Source organism: Sus scrofa, chromosome 9 (genome assembly GCF_000003025.6).
Source record: "Sus scrofa isolate TJ Tabasco breed Duroc chromosome 9, Sscrofa11.1, whole genome shotgun sequence".
NCBI classification, from domain to species: Eukaryota; Metazoa; Chordata; class Mammalia; order Artiodactyla; family Suidae; genus Sus; species Sus scrofa.
This window is the reverse complement of record NC_010451.4, coordinates 126,149,142-126,173,199: the sequence shown is the minus strand read 5'-3', so window position 1 is coordinate 126,173,199 and position 24,058 is coordinate 126,149,142. Positions and strand designations below refer to the sequence as shown.

General features: G+C 41.0%; 2 protein-coding genes across 2 annotated transcripts in view; one reads left to right on the top strand and one right to left on the bottom strand.

Moving 5' to 3' along the window:
* Positions 1 to 563, bottom strand: part of RNF2 (ring finger protein 2) — a 111,931-nt gene extending 111,368 nt beyond the window's left edge. Inside the window, exon 1 of the mRNA XM_021102634.1 lies at positions 541 to 563. The gene's annotated coding sequence lies outside the window, so the exon portion shown is untranslated. The remainder of the gene's footprint in view (positions 1 to 540) is intronic.
* The window catches only part of FAM129A (protein Niban-like), a 165,087-nt gene continuing 141,649 nt past the window's right edge, over positions 621 to 24,058 (top strand). The window contains exon 1 of the mRNA NM_001243219.1: positions 621 to 845. Coding sequence (NP_001230148.1) covers positions 791 to 845 — 55 coding nt within the window. The 5' untranslated portion in view covers positions 621 to 790. The remainder of the gene's footprint in view (positions 846 to 24,058) is intronic.

Here is a 24,058-nt window from a genome sequence, read left to right as displayed (position 1 = left end):
CCTTACCGCTGAGCCACGACGGGAATGCCTCCCTAATTTTTTCTATTTCTGTCTTTTTTTCCTTCATTCCCCATTTCCTCCTTGGCCCAACTTCTTGGCTGCAGGAAGGCAAGTTTATCATTGGTTTTCAAACATCAGCAGGCGTCAGAATTACCTGGAGGGCCTGTGAAAACAGATTGCTGGGCCCTACTCCCAGTTTCTAATTGGGGAGGGTGTGTGTGCGTGTGTGTATCTGTGTGTATGTGTGTGTGTGTGTGTGTGTGTGTGTGTGTGTAGAGGGAGGTGCTGAGATTTTGGATTTCTAATATGTTCGTAGGTGATGTTTGAGAACTGTTGCTTCCTGTCCTGGAGGGAAGAGCGTGCAAAGCAGGGGGCTTTTGAACTCCACCTCGTGGGATGTGAGGGGGAAGGGTCCGGCTCACAGGGGTTTCCCATTACCAGGGAAATTGTCCTCTGACTCGAGGTGAAAATAAGAAGTCAGCGAAGAGAAGGAGAAGGAGCTGAAAGTCGTTCCAGGCCACACTTCCCCTCAGAACTCACCAGTGAAGCGAAGGCGGGAAGGCAGCCCCGGGGCCAGCCCACAGATCCTCAGAGGGCGCGGACCCGGAGGAGGCGCCCTAGAAGGCCGCGCCTCTCGGAGGAAGTGTGTCCTTTAATTGCAGCGCTCAGATCTCCGTCGCATCGGCTTCCAGGAGCGGGCAGCGGGCGCCGACGGGAGTGGCAGTCCCTCCCGCCGGGGGAGTGGGCCGGGCAGCCGCGCGCTCAGCATCCTCCTGCACCTTCCGTCGCCATGGGCGGCTCGGCCTCCAGCCAGTTGGACGAGGGCAAGTGCGCCTACATCCGAGGTACGCCCGCCGGGGCTTCCCGGGAGCGCGGCGCCGGTCCGCCTCGAGCCTTGGCCCTACTGGGCGCGACCCCAGAGGTGCCCGCAGACTCCCTCCTCCATCCCCCGCCCTCCACGGTCCGCTCTCCTCCGGCGGGCGCGGGCCTGGCAGGGGGCACGGCGTCTTCTCAGCCAGCGTTCTTCCAGCTGGAGGGCAGCTCGCCACGAGCCCTGGCCGGGGTGGGGGGCGCTGCAGCCAGGTGAGCGGGCTGGGGATGCTTTGGGAAGCGCCGCCGGAAGGCTGGGAGAAACAGGTGCAGGCTACGGAGTGGGGGACCACCCCGGTTCCTCCACTCGGCCCGCCTCGATGTCTCTTCTGCACCCCACCCCAGCCCAGCAACACCTCCCCATCCTGTCTGTACCTGTCCCTGGACTCAGTTCTGAGCCCTTTCTGAACTTGCCGCAAAAAGAACAGTGGGGGATATCCCTCGCTTCTAGAGATTTCCCTGGGGATTCCCGGCCTATGAAGCAGAATTTCCCTCCTGGTACTGTTGGCCTGGTTTTGTAAAACGCGGCGTCGGCCAAAGTTTCACTTGAACTTCATAATGTCACTTGCGGGATGATTTCATCAGAGGCAGAAAGGACAATGTCATTACGCTCTCATGTTGTGTGGTTACCTTTACTTACCCGCAGACGAGGGGAAGCAAAAGAGGAACGCTGACCTGCTGTGTAACAGTTGCTAAAGTTTTAGATGGGGACAAACTCATTTGGGAGGCTTTCGGGGATATAGTGATACAGTGAAAAGAGTGAGGCAGAAGAAAACAAAAACCAAACAGCTGAAACTGCAGGAAATAGTGATTCTTTCTCTCCTGGGTGTAATTGGCTTCTTTCTCTTTCCTCCCTCCAAACTTTGCCCACAACCACTACCTAACATTTGGTTAGTTTGTGAGTTTAGTGTTTTTCTCCCGTTAGAAGTATCTTCTAAACTAGATATTACACTTAATAATGTTAAGAAAAAGAAAAAAGTAAAGTTCTTCCTGATACCCTTTTCTGGCTCCTGAACCATTTTCTAAGAGAAAAGCATTTATTTAGTTGTCCTTATTCCATATTTGTTTTCAGTTACCACAACCTTGAAAATCGTTTTAAAAGGATATCAAATCAGGGCACTAGAGAGCGATGTAATTGATTTTCCAGACTTCTGCTCTGGTGCTTTCAGAGGCAGAAGCTCATCAACAGCCCATCCTTTCAGGGGGGAGAATTTTGTCAAGTATCTCTTTGCTGTTGTTTATTTAAAATGGGAAAAAGATGGATGATTTATTTATCTTAGAAAAAGAGCTAAACTAAGCATGCCTTAGTCTTGGAAATTTGACTTTGTGAAATTTGACTTTGTGCTTGTTTACACAAATGTGTAGGGGACAGAAAGCACAGTGTAATAGAACATCGTGAGAAGGGGCTGGCATTGAGTTATCAGTAAAATGTGTTTATGGTATTTATTTTATAAAGCTTTCTTTCATGGAAAAGCTTAGAAACACATAAAGTTGCAGCATGGCCATCTGCAGTAATCAGCAATATGAGGGGTTAACTTGGTTGAAGAAGACTTCATGGTTACCACCACCACTGATGCAAACATTGTACTCAGTGTGTTACGTTTTTCATTCTGAAATTAACTTATTACACCTAACCAAAGTTTGAGAGTGCACAGGTGGGTTCTGAATGCATAAAACTAGCCAGTTGTGTGATGGCCATAGCATCCTCTGGGCTTGTTCAATTTCATCTCATTATTTGTTGGAGAGGCACTTTCAAGGTATGCAGGGCTGGAGGGAAGAGAAGAGTTAAAGTTAGAATACCTTCAGAGGGAATGAGACGTTGCCTCATTTGAGAAGGCTAGTCTTGCCAAGACAGAAAAGAGCATTGGAAAAATGCATGGTGTTGTGAATTGTTAGCGCATGAGCAAATGAAGGTCAAGAGGCTGTGATTTTTCTATGGTTTCGAAGCCCCACATCCCTGCAAAAAACCATAACCCTGTCTTCACTGCTTTGCCCATCTTTAGTCCATAAATATTCTCAAGCTTTGATTGTAAGCAGAACAATTGAAAGTATGACAGTAAAGTTTAAATACAAATTTTATGACCTGTTTCTCATGAAGTAGCTGCCAGTGAAATATTGTAGATCTGAAAGCTCTTGTAGCTAAGACAATAACTTTCTTTCAAGCTTAATAAACTTTGCCAACATAGAGAATAACTACTCAATACATTTGGAGTGGATTTTGTTAACTTAATCTGTATGTTTACCAGCAGCTGTTTCTCTAGTAGGCTAATGATTATGAATCAGCATTTACTGTTCACCAAATTATTTAACAACTGCCTTTTAGTTTGCGTACCTCAAAACTTTCTGTTAATAGTGATCTTGGTACATGGATGTTTTGAAAGTACATTCTTTCTTAAGATTTAGAAAATCTCTAGGTAAAGGGGTATCAAGTGTTGAATTACTTATTTCCTCAAGTGTTAGTTTTAAAAATTAGTACTGCCCTCATGTTTCTTAACAGCAGAATACATTTTTGGGATTGTATCTGGAAGCCCTTCAGTAACTTCTCTCGATAAGATGTTGCTATTAATAAATAATAAAAAATAAACTAACTTGTAATCACATGGGTGGTTTCAACTGTGAGCCTTCAGGGATGCTTTTAGCAGTGACATAAAAGGGTCTTTCTTTAACGAGGAAGGAAGCTCAATATAAATGACAGGCATCGGTGGTCAATTTAGGGCACTTTTCTCTTTTTCTGCCTTGTTTTCTTTTTAAGCTTTTGGTATGCCTAAAAGTGAACTACCGCTTCAAAAACAGTGTTTTCCTGTTTCAGCAATTATTGTATTTCCTCTTAAAAATTACCACTGTTAATGAATTAAAAGAAAAACTTGAAAACTCTCCCACACAAGTCCCATGGAGCATCAGACTAGTCCTGGAAAATCAGTGCTGCAAATGAGAACTGTGTGATACATAGGTTCTGGGCGGGGCAGTGCTGGAAGACACCTCCAAGCCTGACTGCAGCAAACAGCAGTTAAGAAAACTCTTCTTTTCCTAGATTTACTAATTGCATAATCAACCCAACCTGTAAAGGGCCCAGGGGTTTCCTCTGAAATGCTCATCAGTGATCTGATGCTTGTAAAATAAGAAATGAGTTTCAGCTTAAAAACAATATGTATTTCTCTCAGGGAAATTTTCTCATATTTATATCATAAGAGTTAATGAGGTGGCTATGTATGAAATTTATGCTGATTTGTAGTATCTGGAGTGAAGTCTCTCTAGACCAGGTGAATGAATGGAAGATGGGGGTTTGCAGTCTACTCAATGTAGATGCGTAGGACTAGTCTACCTATTTGCTTAATCTTCAGTTGTAATTTATTGGTATGAGATGGGTATAAGAGCTGGTCTGGTGTAATCTTAGAGCTCAGTTTACCTGGTTAGTAATAATACAGTTGACCCTTGAACAACACAGGGGGTTAGGGGTGGCAAGCCTTTGTACTTTCAAAAATCTGCATATAACTTATAGTATGCCCTCTGTAACTGCAGTTCCTCCGTATCCATGGATCCAACCTACTGTGGATAAGGTAGTGCTCTAGAATTTACTACTGAAAAAAATAAGTAGTCCCACAGAGTTCAAAGCCATCTTATTCAAGGGTCAACCGTATATTGTAATGGAATTTAGAATAAAGAGTGTGGTAGACATGACTAGATGGCAATCCAACATCCTTTCCTGCTTCTTCTTTTATAACAGAACCCCAGTTTTGTTAGGGTATTGAAGCTCCTCCATGAAATCCTCTGTTTCAGAGAGGCTAGCCCCACTTATGGCTTCTGAGGGGTGTTTGGTCCATGCCTATCATGCAGTGTGTTCTTGGCCGTGATTATAGTTGACTCTTGAACTATTCAGGTTTGAACTATGTAGATTCACTTATTATTTTTTTTCAAAAGTAAATACTACAGAACTGTATGATCCCTAGTTGGTTGAATCCAGGCATGTGGAACCACAGATATGGAGGAACTGCAATTACCAAGGTCTGCATATACAGGGGGCCAACCGTGAAAAGGGTGGGTGCCCCTGACACCCCCACCTTCAAGGTCGACTGTATTATAAGGCATGGGATTGTGATGCAATCCAGCCACTGAAGCTTGAAAGGAAGTTTGCTGGCTGTTTCTGATAAAGTTTTCTTCCCTTTTCCAAAGGAGGCAAAGGGAGGAAATGCATCGTTGATCCCCTTCTTTCGGATTTTGTTGCATCTGAAATGTGATGCCTGGAACTGCTGTTTTTCTCTTGATAAGCAGGAGGGGAGCTAGCTTACAGACATGGCCAACGCCTGGAGCAGTGCCAGGCTGAGGTAGTCTCAGAGAAGGGAAGCTAGAGCCCTGACAGCTGATTGCCTGCTCTACTTGTGGGTACTTGTTATGGGAGGTACTAAATGCTCTTTGAGTGGGGCTGGTAGAGGCTGTTACTTACCCCTAAGATAATTCTGTCTTGCTTTTTAAAATAATAGAACCATCACATGTTAGCTGGCCACATGGACTCCCAGAATAAAGGTATTTCCCATCCTCCTTTGCCACTATTCAGGGTCATGTTAGGTGAGTTTTGGGTAATGGGATGTAGGTAGAAGTGCTGTGTGCTATCTCCAGAAAGAGACCTTAAATGGAAGAGGTGTGCCTTTCTTTGTCCTGTCCTCCTTACTGCTGGCTAGATGGTGAACATGGCTGGAGTAGCCAGCTTGGACTGTCCTTTAAGAAGGAATTCATGCAGCGTGGAATAAGCGTATAAAAGGAACTCAGGTTCCTAAGGATTTCATATGGTAGAACTTCCATACCAGCCCTGGACTACTGACATCTAAATCATAATAAGGGAGAAATAAACTTCTCTCTTACTTAAGCCAGTGTTATCTGTGCTATTATTGTTATCCACCGTCAATATATTCTACCTAATATAACTGTCTTCTGGTTTTTTGTGGCCCAAAGCATTCTAGCCAGTACACTAAGAGCACTAGGTGCCCCTTGAGAAGAATGAATCCTCAGAAAGCAGGAAGTGGGTAAGAATTATACCATTAGTATTCGTCTTAGTTCCTAATTTGTAGAAATGAATGGGTTCTCCTAACAAGTGAGGGGTTGCAGTGCCTCAGGTGGGAATAGCAGGGACAGGAGAAAGAAGAAGGAGAGAGGGGACTCAGTGTAATTAATGCACAAACATATATCGATCACATTATATTTTAATTAAAAACCCCCCCGCCAATCTACTAATGAAGCTAGTAAGAATTCTGAATTAGGAAAGCTACTGCAGAGTGGGAATTTATGGTGGCAATTATTACTTTCTATTGCCTTCAGTCTTTATGAATAGAAATCAAGCCTTTGGGAATTTAATGTGAATTAAGTTTCTTAGATTCATCAAAAATAAAGACTGAGATAAATAGGCTGAGACAAATGAACATTTTTCTCATGTACTTGTGGAAGAAACAGTAATCTTCCCTCTTGGGTCCTGGTTATGCTTTGATGAATTTATAGAGGCAGATGCTCAATCAAGATCTGGTCTTGATGAAACACTTCTATTTTTCCATGGAGATTGGCTGCAAGAGGGCCACTTCATCAAGAGTAATTTAGTAATAGTAACTCCTAGAGTGACAGTAGTGATTTTTATTTATTTTGTTATTTATTTTTGCTGTGGACTACTGAACTGATTTTGGTTTTACTCTGCTGTAACTTTGGGAAGATCTAAACTGGATTCCCAGGTAGAAAGCGCAATAGCAGGAGCACAATTTGTGACAGTAGTTTCCAATTCAATTAAAATATATGTACTGTGAAAGTTTTGCAAAATACGCAGTGTGCATTATGCAGTGAATTTTAATCTCCTAAGCAGAAATTTTAATTTTTTTTTTTTTTGGTTAGTGAAGCTGGCTAACACTATTTTAAGAAAAAAGGTACCTACAACAATTTGTCTTGTGAAATAGAAAATGAAGTCAGAAATGAAGATGATAATGAAAAGGAAGAGAAAAGAATAAAACAGCACGATTAACCTGCCACAATCTGATTAAAGCACTTTAGTAAAACATGACATCGGGGTTAAAATTCTAACAGTTCCACACAAACACACACACACCAGTCTCAAATGCAATGCAGATTTCGTCCCTTTGAAACTGGAAAATTCATTTTAAAAAGAGACTAGCAAATTGCTGCCAATAAGAAAATGTAAGCCAGCTCATAAAAGTGCCTCTCTCTCTCTCTCTCTCTTTTTTTTTAATAGTACTTGTTTTTTTCTCACAGGAGAGAAGAAAAAATTTACAGATACACAGTTTTCCAAACTGCAAAGTCTAAAACCCATGGAAGTTTATATTTCTGTGCTTAATGTTGTTTAGATGTTGCTGTAGTTAGGATTAGAATAAATCAGTAGTTTTTACTAGGAGCTGTGAAGTGATTTTTAAAGTCTATAGTCTGAAGGAATTTTGGAAGAAGAGCCAAGGTCTCTATGCCAAACCATGTGAATTTTTTTTTTCTTTTTCTTTTTTAAAAGCCATTTTTACATAAAAATAAAACATAGCCGCCAAAACCATGCAGAACAAATGCATCGCTTAGTGTGCTATTGTAAGTCAAATATTCTGTGGCCCCCAGACAGGTAAAGAAATGGAAAGAACTTCACCAGCCCTCCCAGAAGCCTCCATGTCTAATGACCCCCTTTTTCTCCCCCAAATATACTGGCTCTTAAAACAACTATTTATTTACTCACAGTTCTGCCCTCTGCCTTGAGTTCTCCTGGGTGGTCCTACTAATATTCCTAGCGGCCAGTCCTGTGGGTCCATTCAGCCAGCAGATGGGCTGGTGGCTGATCTCAACTTGGGTAAGCTGTCTCTCCAGATGGCCTTTCTACATAGTCTCTCTAGTAGGGTTCTGAACTTTTAAAATGCTAGGTCAGGATCTGCAAGAATCCAAAAGCTTCTAGAAACTGCCAGGCCTTCTTTTGGCTTAGCCTTGGAACAGCATGATAGTCTTCTGCCACATTTTATTGGTTGAAGCAAATCTCAGAACCAGTTCGGGTTCAAGAGGAGGGAACTCCACACAGTCATGAATACCAAGACCTGTGCTTTGTTAGGGGCTGCCAGTGTAACAGACGACCACACCATTCATCCTAGATTTTATAATAATGGCTTCCTTGTATATCCCATGGTTTTATCACCCAACAATGCATTTTTAAATGGCCACACCCATGGCATATGGCAGTTCCCAGGCCATGGATTGAATCCAAGCTGCATCTGTGATCTCTGCTGCTGAAGGTTAGAGGTTTAATCCCCAGGTTTTCCTTATGTCTCTGGTTTGTACTTGCAGATGATCTGTTGACAGATCTGGGCTATTGGACATGTAAGATTTTCCACAGTCTGGAATTTGTTCATGATGCAGTTCCACACATTTCTTCTGTATTTTCTACAAATTGGCAGAGGGATAATGACATGTGATCAGACTCAGGATCAATACGTTCTTCATTTGGAGGCATCTAATATTCAGTTCTCTCTCTCTCTTTTTTTTTTTTCTTGTGATGTTAGCCCCCATTGATGCTCATTGCCATTAATTCACTGGGGTTGAAGAACAGTGACATTCTAATTATGTCATTTTGGTTTCATTTCTTAGCGGGAATAACTTTATAGAGTGATACTTTCCTTTTTTACTATTTGGATAATTAATATGATAGTTTATATAGGAAAGGAAGAATTAAAAGCTTTACCCTTTCTTTTTATTTATCAGTTTTCAAGAAAAGTTATTGATTTCCTGTCATCCCCTGAAGATAATCATTTGAAGAATAGTATTATGAACTCATGGGTTCTATATTAACTCTTATCCTTATTGAAGCCCAGATTTCCCGTCATTAGTATTAGCCTCTTCAAGTTGGCTCCTGAGTCCTTTTGAAATTGCCCTAGTAGTTTGATAACTTCCTTGCCTTCTGGTAGGTCAAGATGTTCTAGGTTTATCATGTTTATTTCCTATCTCATTCTTGGAATAAGCAATATCTCTAAGAATCTCTGGGTTTCTTTTAGTGAAAGATGGGGTTCAAGAAGACAACTTGGACCTAGGGAGGCTCATTGCTGTGACTGGGTTGGCCATTGTTTCTAGACCTTTTTAGTGGATGGAAATCTGAAAAAATGTATACCTCCTCCATTATATTTTTTATCACCTTTTTCTTGGCTTGCAAAGGCACAATAGATAATAGAATTAAATATCCTCAAATTCTTATCTGCATTATTCCACATAATACGTACTGATGTTTCAGACAATAATGTGAATACTACCACCATCAATTATGATTGTGGAAAACTGTTGAACAAACTGTTTTATTAGTAACAAAATTTTTGTACATGATACTGCAATTCTCCTCTAATTGTATTTTATCATTTTATTACATCAGAGAATATAACCATGTTATTATATTCTTTTTTCTCATTTACTCTTTGTTTTCCAAATAAGTATTATTTAATGCATTAGTCCTTATGTTGATGTCTCTTTGGTGTTTGAGGCTCATCATCTAATAGATTTCCAAATAAAACTCATAGGACCATAAAGAAGCATGAAGATAGGACTAACTTAGTAACTTGGTGAAATCATCAATGGTCAGCTTATTTTAATCTTTCTCTGTGGATTAGCTCTCCTAGGTTGAAAGATGACTAGAGCAGCAGAAGATATCACATTCTTTTTTTTTTTTTTTTTTGTCTTTTTGTCTTTTTGTCTTTTGTTGTTGTTGTTGCTATTTCTTGGGCCGCTCCTGCGGCATATGGAGGTTCCCAGGCCAGGGGTTGAATCGGAGCTGTAGCCACCGGCCTACGCCAGAGCCACAGCAACTCGGGATCCGAGCCGCGTCTGCGACCTACACCACAGCTCACGGCAACGCCAGATCCTTAACCCACTGAGCAAGGGCAGGGACCGAACCTGCAACCTCATGGTTCCTAGTCGGATTTGTTAACCGCTGCGCCACGACGGGAACTCCAGATATCACATTCTTAAGTTCAGCAATGTTCCAGAGCTGAGAAGAGGACAGTCTATTGAGTCTCTTTAGAAGAGCAAACCTTCCCCAGATGCCTTACTAGCAGGCTTTGTTTTATATTCCACTCATCAGAACTGGGTCATGCATTCTTTCCTAAGCCATCACTGGCAAGAGTACTGTATTATCATGATTTGGTTAGACTAATGTGGATTCACCCCTCCTGGGGCTAGGGTCAATCTTTTTTGAAGCACGTGACTCTAGAGATACCTTAACAAAATCAGGTTCACCTGGCAAAGAAGATTGAATGGCTATTAAATAATAGGTAATCAACATGGTAAGTTTTGATAAATGTTATGAGGGTAATAAAAAGAGTACTGAGACAGAAAACTGATGGTAGTATAGGGCAATGAGATGAGATGTACTTAAGATACAGTGCTCAGAAGATGGGGAAGAATATTTTGATTTTTTTTTTCTTTGTTTTTTTGCCATTTCTTGGGCTGCTCCCGTGGCATATGGAGGTTCCCAGGCTAGGGGTCGAATCAGAGCTGTAGCCGCCGGCCTACACCAGAGTCACAGCAACGTGGGATCTGAGCCGCTTCTGCAACCTACACCACAGCTCACAGCAACGCCGGATCCTTAACCCACTGAGCAAGGTCAGGGATCGAACCTGCAACCTCATGGTTCCTAATTGGATTCGTTAACCACTGAGCCATGATGGGAACTCCGAATATTTTGATATTTTTAGTAGAGAGAACAGTGTATAGAAAAGGAAGGAGAAGGAACTTGAAGGAATTGAAGAAAGGGTGATGTGGCTGGAGTGGGGTGAGCAGAGGGAGAAGGTTTTGCTGGAGGGGATCCCTCATCACACTTATTAAAACCGACATATAATATGTTCATTTGTAGGTTCTTATTGCCCACCTGTCACCACTTTCACCTCCGTGAAAAGCAGGGTCTTTGTTTTGATAGATCAGTGTCTGATGCATGGTTTATTACTTAATAAATTTGCTTAATAAAGGAATAAAAGGAGAACATGATTTTTAGCTGTAATTTGTATTGAATTTGAAAAATAAGTTCAGGGTACAATGGAGAAATGACAATAATAGAATTAGAAATATCTCTTAGAAATTAAAAATCTAATGATCAACTATTTGAAAAATCCAGCTCTTGCTTTGGAAAATAAAGTTGAAGAAATCTTGTGGAAAAAAGAACAAAAAGATCAAAAGATAGAAAATAGAAGAGGCAATATTAAAAATTTTAAAAGGTCCAATCCAATTTCACTCTCTGACTGAAAAAAGTCCTAGGAAATAGGGAACAAAGAAAATGAAGGGGAGGAAATTATCAAAGAAATAATACAAGACCATTTTCTGGAATAGAAGATCATGCGTATCTGGTTTTATAGAGCCCGGCAATTCCTGGAGCTCATCCAGAGTTGGGAATAGTTTATGTTCCCATCATCCAAAATAGAAAGACCTTATGGGAGTTCCCTTTGTGGCTCAGCGGTAACAAACTCAGCTAGTATCCATGAGGATGTGGGTTTGATCCCTGGCTTCCCTCAGTGGATTAAGGATCTGGTGTTGCCGTGAGCTGTGGTATAGGTTGCAGGCGTTGCTCGGATCCTGCTTTGCTGTGGCTGTGGTGTAGGCGGGTAGCAACAGTTCCAATTTGACCCATAGCCTGGGAACTTGCATATGCTGTGGGTGAGGCCCTAAAAAAAAAAAAAAGAGAGAGAGAGAGAAAAGAAAAGAGGGCATCATATGGAGTCTTCAGCCGTATTGAACAGAACTTAGCTCTAGACTTTAAGACTGGTCTGAACCTGCTCTAATAAAAAATATATAAGCAAACCTCAAAAGGATCAAACTGATTCTAAGTAACTTAACTGCGTGCCTGAACAAAGTCCAACATTCTTTATAAAAGACAATAAAATATACATCCAACAATGTAAAATTTATGATACTCAGCATATGATGAAAAATTACTGGGCAAATGAAGAAGCAGGAAAATATCCAAAACTCAAAGGAAAAAAAAAAATCCATTAATAGAAACAGACTTAGGAATTACAGACATGATGAAATTAGCAGACAAAGATGTTAAGACAGTTTTTATAAATGCGTTCCATATGCTAAAGTGGAGGAAGCATGAACACAATGAGGAGAGAAATGGAAGAGAGACATTGTAATTTTTGTCTCCAGTCTCCAGGAAAGAGCAATATGAGTACTGTGTCTTTCAAGTGTGTTGGAGCATCTGTTGGAGAATGTAGCTGTACGACCTGCTGCTGACATTCTCCGGAGATCTGGGAGAGGAACAGAGCAGATCTTCATGAAGAACAGCTGAGATGGGTCTAGTCTGGGACTAGAACAGATGAGCAGGGTCAAGTCAGAAATGAAGGGTGTGGGTGTGATTGGGTCATTTTGTTGTGCAACAGAACTTGAAACGTAAATCAGTTCTACTTTAATAATAATATAATAAAAAGAAATAAAGGGAAATTGGTGGATAGTCTTTCAAAAAAGGACATTGTTAGTAGCAGTTAAGTGCCATTACCTCTGGGCTCACACAGGGCGAGTGACAGTTTCTATGATTAGCTCAAAAGAATTTAGAGGTTTTCCCAATTTGGGTTGAACATGATTGTTTTAAAACTTATTTCCTATGTAAGTCATGCTGGGTGAGTTAGATACGTTTGAATGATTGCCTAAGCAAAACAGATGTAGGCCTGGAGTTATAATAAAGGTAACTTTTACTAGCAACAATGGCAAGTATCTCAGGTATAAATATTTAAAATGATTGCACTGGAAGGAAGGATTAAATTCGTAACATTAATTGAAATGCACTGTTTAAAGTAGGTAAGAATTCTAGAGCATGGCTAAGACCAGCATATATGAACTGGGATGTGAATTCTTAACTAAAAATGCTGACTCCTGGTCTGAGAAATGATAATGACAGTAACAACAACAGTAAACACCAACATTTATTGAGTGCCTACTATGTGCCAGACAAGTAAATGACTCAGAGAATAAGCAACAGGATATCAAATGTTCTTCTAGAAATTCCAAGTCTTGTCCCCACAGCTTTTTCTTTAATGGAAAGGAGCATCAGCTTGATAAGATTTGAACAGTGATTTATTCACTTTAAATGAAACAAGCCAGTAATTCCCTTGAAACATTTACTAAACCCTTGATTTTGTATCTTAATTCTAATTGATTTGACTGGTTTTTGAAGTGAGTCTTTTCAGTGAATAAGACAAATAGCTTAATCCAGAAATTAAAATGTGTCTAAATGTTAGCAAAACATAGGAAATTTACAAATAGGTGAAAGCAGGCATAGTAGGTCACTTTAGTAAAATGGTACCTTTAAACAGCTTCTTCATTATAAAAGAAAGCATTTATATTTGGAAAGCAAAGCACAAAAGACTCATAAATGGAGCTTTCAGATTTGAAAAACAGGCGTGATACTCTCCTGAGGACTTGCTGAATCTGAAACTGGCTTTTCTATAATTTTGGATCTATTAATTGGCTGCTTTCAGTTTCTTATATATAAAATGGGAATAGCGGTAATGCCCAGTGAAATAAAAGGAGGTCAGAAGTGAAGGTCACGGAATTCACGTAATCCAATCCTACTATTACGATAATCAATTTGGTTTTTACTATCAGGAACAGCATCAGGCTTTCCCAGAGCAAATAATTGGCTTTCAGACACTGTTGAATAATACCTATCTCACACATTTGTTCTGTAGACTAATTAATGTTTCAGAGTGTTTAAACACAATGCCTCTGTAGAAGCAATGGCATTATAATTTGTTGGGACACTCTAGTATTGTAATTAGTACTAATGAGATTCTTTTCAACAGCTTGTTGAATGTACGAATTACTGTATCTAAGGTATTCTGCTTTATTTATTCATTATGAAAAAGTCAGACATGGTGGTTTAAATAGGAGCCTTGAAACAACTGTTCTCAAGATTCTCTATATACCCCTCCCCTCCGGAGAATCTGGGGAGGGCAATAGTAAGATACCTTTTTAGGAACTGTCATGGGGGAGAACAGTCCCAGTGGTGTGCCAGGAGTCAGCTCATACTGTCAGGCAAGTACCAAATCTGGGCATCCTTCCTAATTCAGAGTTCAGTGACATCATATTGGTAGTTTGAAATTGGCAATGGGAGGTCTTTTTTTTGGCTGCACCTGCAGCATGTGAAAATTCCCAGGCCAGGGTTTGAACTCACGCCACAGCAGTGACCCAAGCCACTGCAGTAACAGTGCCAAATCCTTAACCCACTGTGCCACAAGAGGAACCTCCCCCTCCTTTTTTTTCCTTGAGACCTAGTTTACCAGCACATCCTTGCCAGTGCCCAGCTCTTCAGTGTATGGAATCTGGTTGCAGTCGTAACCAGTTGGCATTGGCCTGAAGCCACATTTCAATTGCACATTAGTCAGTGGGCTAACACTCCTCACATATCAGTAGCTTGACATGTTAATGATTTATTTCTCACTCGGTACACAATCCAGTGTGATTTGGTGTGGGATAGGGAAGGGGGTTGGGGTCATTCAAGGACCCAGACCCTCTCTCTCCAGTGCACTGGGCTGTGGACCCTTTCGGAAGTCTGGTGAAACCTATGGACCTCTTCTCGGAACAGCATTTTTAAATTCAAAGAAAAACACAGGCTTACAAAAGAAACCAATTTTACTGAGATGCAGATATCACACTATATTAAAAATCTGTGATATCATAATATATGTCCTTCTTTATTCATGCGGTCAATGACAAAGTCTCCTGGTGGGTCTCATAACCGCTGTCACTTTGATGAAGTACTGTGGTGCGATATGCAGCAAATGAAATGTGCTAGGAAGACATCTCCGACTTCTCTTGAGGACGGGGGTCACGAGTGTTGTTAAATTCGACTGTGGTTTGCCTACATTCACAATGGAAGGCAATGCCGAATTTGAGTTGGAAGTTAATAAAAATAAAGATGTTATTTCCCTCCATTCAACTTCTGGACTTCCTGAATTCTATCTGAAGATCCCGTAAAGATCCATAGACCCTGATCTAGTGGTTCCATTATTCTCATGGCCACAAAGACCTTAACTGAACACCCCGCATAGTCTGTAATTAAGAGAAGAGGGACAGTGGTGGATTAGCTGCAAACATTTTTATTGAGGCCTGGCGCTGGCACACATCATATGTGTCCAACCTTTGAATTTCCACATGACACAGCTTCCTTCTATATCTTTCCACTTGGCAGTTCCCGTGAAAAGTTTTATCCCTTTGTTAATCACCTCTTCCCTTACATCCCCTCAACATGGTAACACCAACACTGTAATGAATAGCTTTTCTCCTTTAAATGCAGTCTCACTTTGAAGGTGCACTACATTTTCATCTTCATATAAGAAGGGCTCAAGCCCTGTCAACTTCACTACTGAGTGCTTGAAACATGGCTAGTCCAAATAAAGCGATGATGCAAGTATAAAATATACACTGGGTTTCAAAGACTTTGAGTACAAGGACTTTGAGTACAAAGGAAATATTTTCTAATGGCAATTGCATATTGAAGTGATACCATTTTGGTCCTACAGGATTAAATAAATATATAAATAAACGTTATGTATAAATAAATTCAACTGTTTGAAAATGTTAATGTGCTACTAGAAAACTTTATATTTGAGGCTTTTGTTTATGGCTCACACATTTCTTTTAGGCTCCTACTCTTGAATAAACATTCATAGATGGTTCATCGAGTGACAAGGGACCTTAGAGATCTAGTCTGATCCGAGAGGGAGCTGATCCTGTCTGCATAGCTAGCAATGGCGGATATAGGACTACTTTGCTTATTTCCGATCATCACAACTATCCACTATGGATGACCGGATCTCAAATCTCTGCACTCCTGGATGGACCTCTCTTCATAGTCCATAGTATTTAAATCAGACCAAACTAAACCAAATATCTCTAAGCTTTACATTTCCAGTCCTTAGCAGAATATACTCGAATTCAAAGTTATACATAAAATCCTGAAAATGGCAAGTTTTTAAAAAATCCGATGTATTATTTAGCCGTAGGTTTGAAACTCAAGTATAGCTTCCTCTTGATAGTGAAGCATGGCAGGCATGAATGGGCAGACAGATTGGGTAGTGCTTGGCTTTCTCTCTCATGAACACGGATAAAAGAAGCCCTGGGATCGTCCTTTTCCCTGTGCATCCCTCTGTTGGATGTTAAGCTCATAAGGAAGTACTGCACTATTCCCATCTCTTCTGGGTTGTATCCTAAAGGAATGGAAACGTGGAACTCTAGTATTTAACGTGACCATCTTTCTCCCAGCCAGTGGAACAAAATTTTTTTTTTGTCTTTTATCTTTTTTAGGGCTGCACCCACAGCATATGGAGGTTCCCAGGCTAAGGAGTCTAATGGGAGCTGTACCTGCCAGCCTACACCACAGCCACAGCAGTGCAGGATCTGAGCCACATCTGCGACCTACACGACAGCTCACAGCAGTGCCAGATCCTTAACCCACTGAGCGAGGCCAGGGATCAAACCCGAAACCTCATGCTTACCAGTCAGATTCGTCTCTGCTGTGCCACGATGGGAACTCCTGGAACAAAATTAAAAGAACGAAATGAGGAGCTTCATTTTCTTTTTTCCCATTTTCCCTTTTTTGGCTCCCACTGCAGACTCTATAGCCAATGTAAGAGGATGTCTGGAATCTTTACTGACCTTTTTGTTCCAGAATATTCCTTCCCACGGGTTTTTCTTCCCCCTCAAACTTATTCTCCCTCTGTGATGCACCAATTTTCATAGGATCACATTTGGGCCACTGTGTATTTAAATAATACTTAAGGGTTTAAACAAAGAACCCCTATTTTAAATGCTGTATTGCCAATACATCATTTTATCCTCTTTAGGAATTGTAAATAATGTAAGTGCTTCTTGAATCATATAATTTGCTGTTGAAATTGAAATAAGAGTGGTTTCCATTGTGGCTCAGAGGAAACAAATCCAACTAGTATCCATGAGGATGCGGGTTCGATCCGTGGCCTCGCTCAGTGCGTCAGGGAAACAGCATTGCCGTGAGCTGTGGTGTAGGTCGCAGATGTGGCTCAGATCCTGAATTGCTGTGGCTGTGGCCAGAAGCTGTAGCTCTGATTTGACACCTAGCCTGGGAACTTCGATATGCCACGGGTGTGGCCCTAAAAAGCAAATAAAATAAAATTTGAAAAAAAGAAATTGAAATAACCTAAGGTATCTTACTTAGCACTCTTTGGAAAGGATTATATGTTACCTAGACCTGGGATGTCCTGTATTCTCGGAACTTGCTTTTCTCTGCGTTTTCAGTGGTCCCTAGGATTCTAAGTTCCAAGGAGAGCCATAAGGAATGCCTCCTGACCCATGACAGCTTGTGACCCAGTCACCAACGTGTTTCATGTTTTGGCACTTCCTCTCTTCAGTATTGCTCTTTGGCACTTTTATAAGAAACTTTTGAGGCACACCATACCTACTTTGCTTATTTCAGATCATCACAGTTATTAACGATGGATGTCCAAGAAAGAGAGCAGAAGCTCTTAGGGTCTCCATATAGTCATAATGACAGTATTTGATGTCTTGAGATGTGTTGATAGCCAAACAGATCATTTCTCTAGGGAGAGTCTTTAAACTTTGCATTGTGAATTAAAAGAAGTACATAATGTGATATATTTTGCAAATGAGTGTTAAGACATTTGTTTCTAATAAAAATTTTCAAAATGGTATTTATACTATGTATCTGTCCTATTTTTCAGAAGAGTGGACAAAATAAAATGAGCTTATATAGAAAGAAATCCTTATAAGACATCCATCATGGAGTTCCTGTCAGGGCTCAGCGGAAACTAATCTGGCTAGTATCCATGGGGACACAGGTTCGATCCCTGGCCTTCCTCAGTGGGTTCAGGATCTGGCCTTGCCGTGAGCTGTGGTGTAGGCCAGCGGCTATGGCTCTGATTCAACTCCTCATCTGGGATCCTCCATATGCTACAGGTGCGGGCCTAAAAAGACAAAAAAAAAAGAAAAAGAAAGAAAGAAAAGAAAACAATCCATCATATATGTTATGTCTGCAGCTTTCTTGATTCAACAGAACACTGGCTCTGCAGGCAGACAACTGACGTTCTGGTACTGGTCTGTCACTTGCTAGCTGTGCGACCTTTTAAAGTCATCTAACCTCCTCTGACCCTGGCTTCTTCAACTGTAAAATGGGAATCAGAGTACTGCCCCGGGTGATGGTTGTGAGGTTGTGCTAGTCCTTGCAAAGTTCTTAACACTGTTAGGGACTTAGACTCTCGATGGTTAGCTGTTTTATCGTTTAAAATAGTTGATCTTCTTTATTCTAAAACCACAGTAGGAGATTTTAAATAAACTATACATCCAATAAAGTCTTTTCCCTAGTCAGCCAGTTGGAACCAGAACTGAACTGATACACATTCTGTAATTTATGGAGTTAAGGCTCTCGCAGGCTCCAAACTCAATAGAGAGCATAGCCTTGAGGAACAAGTGCATGACACTTGCTACAGAAGAACTCGAGTCCTGGTTCTAACACCTACCAAGGGACTTGTTTTTAGGCCTCACGTTTTCTTATTGGTGAAACAAGCCATTTAATTTTTTTTTTAACTCTTTCTAAAGTATCTTACTCAAGATGGAGCTTATAAAATGTCATGGAACACACCTATTTATTATAGTGAGGCATTCATGGCATATCTTTCCTTCTAGTCATCAAATAGAATGTGCCCTGTTTGATGAATTGAGAAGAACAAAACAAACTAAATTGCTTTCAAGGGACTTTATCATGGAAGTTTTGGTGGGGAAAAATAAATAATATGATGGTGGGTGATAATGAGTATTATGAAGGAACAGAAGAACAGAGAAGAGAAAATATGTGATGGGGGCCACTTCAGACACGGGGTCAGACTACACGTTCTTCTCAAATTAAAAATAAATCCTCTTTGACGTTTGAATGAAGTGCTAGAGTGGGATCCAGGAATATCTGGAGGAGGTACATCCTGGGCAGAGGGAAGAGCAAGTTCGAAGCTCTGAATTTGGAAGGGAGCTTATCCTATCTTAGGAACAGCAAGAAATCCAGTGTGGTTGGAGAAGGATGAGCAATGGGTGCTAATGGAAGAGGGAGGGCAGGGGCCTAGGTGAGGCCCCATCACAGAAGGATGTACAGGCTCTTGTAAGGACTTGGGCTTTTATTGTGAGAAGAGAAAGCATGGGGAAGTTTGAGCAGAAGAGTGACAAAATCTGTTTTCTCTGACTGCTACGTAGAGAACCAACTGTAAGAGAGAAAAGGGAGGAAGCAGGAGGTTAGTGAGGAAGCTGCATCTATGATCCAGGTCAGGGTTGGTTTGGACGAGGGGATAGCTGGAGGTAGTGAGAAGTGGTTGGGATATAAATACACTTTGAAGGTAGAACAGACAGGATTTGCGAATGAGGTCCATGGTATAGGAGGAAAAAAAATGGCTTCAAGGACAACGCCAAGATTTCTGACCTGAGCAACAGAAAGGATGGAGTTGCAGTTTTCTGAAACAGGGACGATGGAGGAAAACACATTTGAGGGTGCCAAGAGTTCATTTTTGAACATGCTAAGCTGAGATTCATGCGGAAATATCACATGGACAATGAATGTCTCCCCTGATAATAAATGTTTGTTAAGGGAAGCCTTTAATTACCTGCCAGGCAGCATGTTAAGAACTTTATACACATTATCTCATTGAAATCCTCACAGTGATTCTCTGAGATAGGTACTCTTATCGTGCTGATTTTGCAGATGGTGAGACTGGGGCTTAGGGAGAGATTGTGTCTGCGGTTAATGCCACATGTGTATTATTTAGTAGGTGGAGTTCTCTCTGAAGCCAAGGCCCTGCTTTTAACAGTGTCACTGTATTGGCATGAGAGGAAGAGGCTGGGCTTCAGAATAACTGAGTGAGTTCCTGCTCCCCAAAGGAGTTTGCTCTATGGCTTTGTATCTAGTTGCCTCATCCTCTTTTTCTTTTAATTCTCATGGACACCTTGAAGATTGTTGAATTCCAGTCAGAAATATCATATATTATTTAAGAGCAGAAAGATGCTGATGATATATATATATTTACAACATATTTTACTTCTGAGGATTACAAATAATTTTTAGTGCCAAATACTATAATTTCGGGAGAGCAGTAAGAACTGTCATCTGATGAAATTGCTATTTTCAAAGGAAATAAGCCTGGATGCTGATCTTTGTCCATTATTGTCCTCTTTTACAGCTGAACTAGACATGTGGCCATGAATTTTCCTTCCTAGCATGTCTTAACCTGAAACCAGCTCACTTCTGGTGCTACTGAACAAGTGAAGTTTTTCCATCTATATATCATGATAGCTTTTAGATGAACAAGCAGAAGTATAATCATGATGTCCTTATTTGCATAAGCATCTCCCTGACAGGTCATCAGATATCTTTATTGTTCTCGGGTACATTTCACGGGCTGCTGAAGGCCTGAATAAATCATCTCTAGTAATTCATCTTCTTACCTAGTTTAATGGCCCCTATTACACATCAGGAAAATGATGGAGTGAAAAGACAGTGTGTCCACAGCCTGCCTTCTTAAGAATGTAGCATAATTAAATTGGGAATAAACCACATTACCTCTTTCTCATTATTCAGTTATCTTTTGCAAATTTCATCTTACTAAACAATTCTGGATGACCTGGAAAAAAAATTGTGCATCTCCTCGCCAGCAAGCTCAGATTCCTTGTTCGGCATCAAGCTAATAGGTAGTCAGTCAAACCATCAACTTCTAAACTGATGAAGACTCCTCTGCACTAGTGATGGAGCTAATACATTCCCTGTGGTGAGGGTGGGTAGGGTACCTTAACTTTATAACCCTTGATTAAAAAAAAAAAACTATTTTGGGGATAAAGCACATTAAAATGTCAGTGTCTTTGAGTTCCTACTGTGGCGTAGTAGGTTAGGACTTCCACTGCAGCAGCTCAGGTTGCTGTGGAGGTGGGGATTCCATCCTGGGCCCAGCGCAGTGGGTTAAAAGGATCTGGCATCTGGAAACTTCCACATGCCATGGGTATAACCGTGAAAAAAAAACATTGTCTTGATTGTTTTAAATAAACACTCCAGTTATCTCTCTCTCGCTCTCTCTTTTTTTTTTTGTGTGTGTGTGGGGGGGTCTTTTTAGGCCACATCTGTGGCATATGGAAGCTCCCAGGGTAGCGGCCGTATCAGAGCTGCAGCTGCCAGCTTACTCCACAGCCACAGCAATGCCAGATCCAAGCTGTGTCTGTGACCTATACCAGCACTCAGGGCAATACTGGATCCTTAACCCACAGAGCAGGGCCAATGATCAAACCCGTGTCCTCAAGGATACTAGCTGAGTTTGTAACCTGCTGAGCCACAATGGGAACTCCTGAATTATCTCTCTATTGCTTCTTTTTTGGCCTCCACTCAGTAATGACGATAGCATTTGAGAAGCTGATGGTTACTGTCTGCCTGGTGGTGCAAGAGGCTTATATATGGCTGGTCTGTGGCAGAGGAGGGACCCAAAACCAGTTCTTTATTTCTGAACTTTCCAGAACACAAGTAATCTGAGCTCTAGGAGAAAAAATGTTCTCTTATGGATTTTCCCATCCCCTTTGTGTTCCATGATGTTTGTCCTCAATACTTACTTATGGAATGAATAATGTATAACTGAATCTACATACCTCTTTCAGACAGAAATGTATCTGAATTAGCCCTTTCTAAGCACCATTTGTACCTAAGGATCTCTCGAAAAAATTTCCGTAAGTATATTTAATAATGATTATTCTATTTGGCAATTCTTAAATCTAAAGATCTTTTCTTCTTGCTACATATTCTTAATGTTTTGATTGTGCTTATCCAGGATTAGGCTGAACAGTCAAGTAATCTGAGAGTTCTTTTTCCATCCCCATTATTTTTTCACTTCACTACCATTTGGGGACATGACTGCATATGTCCCAAAGTTTAAGGAGATTATAGTAAAGGAATAAACATCACCTGTTCACCCCTTTGGAAGGGAATTTAAAGGTTATTAAAGGTCATCTTACGCTTGGATGCCCTTATAAGCCTGTGAGCAGGTTTCAGTACCTCCAGTAACAGGAAACTCATTATCTCCCAAAGCCAATCAATCCATATTTGGATTATTATTTTGTTAGTGAACTGTGCCAGGACTGAATTCTTCCTAGTTTCCACCCCTGCCTCTTGGCTCACCCTGAGGTTCTGCCCAGGCCCTCTGCCACCTCCTTTTGCCCAGCGCCAGCCAATTTTCTCTGGTCTTAGGACTTTGGTCAGCCCTCGGGCTCCCGTGTGTCTAAGAAGGGATATATTGTACAGCACAGGGAGAGATAGTCATTACTTTATAAGAACTGTAAATGGAGTTCATCTATGAAGGTATCGAATCACTGTGTGGTTCACCTGAAACTAATACAGTATTGTAAATCCACAATCTTTCGATTGAAAAAAGAGGCGCTCTCCATGTATAAGCACCTGGGATTCAAACTCAGGTCTGTTATGGTCAAAACCAGACTTCTTTCATTTTTTTTTTTGTATTTTGGTAAAATATATATAACATAGTATTTATAATTTTAACCATTTGTAAGTGTACAATTCAGTAGCATTAAATACATTCACAATGTTTGTAACTATGACCCCTATCTATACACCCCCAATTTTTCACTCTCCCCAGTGTAAACTCTGAAGCCATTAAATAATAACCTATATTCTATTTTCTGCCTATGAATTTGCCTATTCTAGGTGCCTCCCTGAGGTGGAATCATACAGTATTTGTCCTCTTGTATCTGAAGCCAGACCTCTTTTTACTACAGCCCTTAACTTCACTGCGTCCCTTTCTGTCACTAAAGCATTTTGTCTGTTTAAATTTCTTAAACTCATTCAGGTCCAAGCGCTGCCACATTTTTACCAAGAGCTCACAAGTTTTGACTGCATGTCAGTTGCTTTAATAGAAAACAGGGCAGGAGAAATAACGCATTTCTTTGTCTTGGACTCTAACCTCATCTTTAGGCAATTTCTCCTTCCTGTTGCACCAGAATCCCTTTTATGAAAATATGAAGAATGAAGACTATGTGTCCCCCTCCCCCATAGCAGTCATTCTAGTTTTGTTTTGTCTTGCTTTCAAAAAGTGCCTCTGTTATTCTCCAATAAATTTGATAGTTGCTTTTAGTTTGAAACAGATACTATTTATGATCTATTTTTTTAATCCTGAAATTTCAAACAACCCCATAGATATCGATTCTCTTTCCTGGTTTTAAAATTAGGCTCAAAGTCCTGTAGATGACACAGTTTGCATTCATTCCTCCTCCTGTCTGTTTTTGAAAGTCTAGCTACATTTATCCATTTTATTCTTCCAGCACCTCTATTGGTCAACAACAGTTTAGCAATCTTTTTTTTTTTTTTTTTTTTTTTTTTTTTTTTTTTTTTTTTTTTTTTTTTGTCTTTTGTTGTTGTTGTTGTTATTTCTTGGGCCGCTCCCGCGGCATATGGAGGTTCCCAGGCTAGGGGTTGAATCGGAGCTGTAGCCACCGGCCTACGCCAGAGCAACAGCAACGCGGGATCCGAGCCGCGTCTGCAACCTACACCACAGCTCACGGCAACGCCAGATCGTTAACCCACTGAGCAAGGGCAGGGACCGAACCCGCAACCTCATGGTTCCTAGTCGGATTCGTTAACCACTGCGCCACGACGGGAACTCCAGTTTAGCAATCTTAATTGTGAATTTTCTCAAGTACTCTGGATTGTAGTTATTTTATAGTATTCCACTGCTTACTTTAAATCTCTTTACCAATATTGGGCTTCCTTTTTCTCCGCCGGTATTTTGTCTACTATTTTAAGTCCCACAACCACTCTTCTAGGACAAAAATAACAGTGGAGCAGTTCTTTCTCTTTGTTCTTCTGGCAACATCGTGTCCTTAGTGCATCTGGCTTATCTCTTCCTGGGATCCCTTTTGTTTCTAAAAGAACCCTTTTTGTTGTTCTTATAAATTATAAGTCTCTCGAGTTCCCGTCATGGCACAGCAAAAAGGAATCTGACTAGGAACCATGAAGTTGTGGGTTGGATCCCTGGCCTTGCTCAGCAGGTTAAGGATCTGGCATTGCTGTGAGCTGTGGTGTAGGTCACAGACGTGGCTTGGATCTGGCGTTGCTGTGGCTCCGATTAGACTTGGGAACCTCCATATGCAGCAGGTACAGCCCGGAAAGCAAACAAACAAACAATCA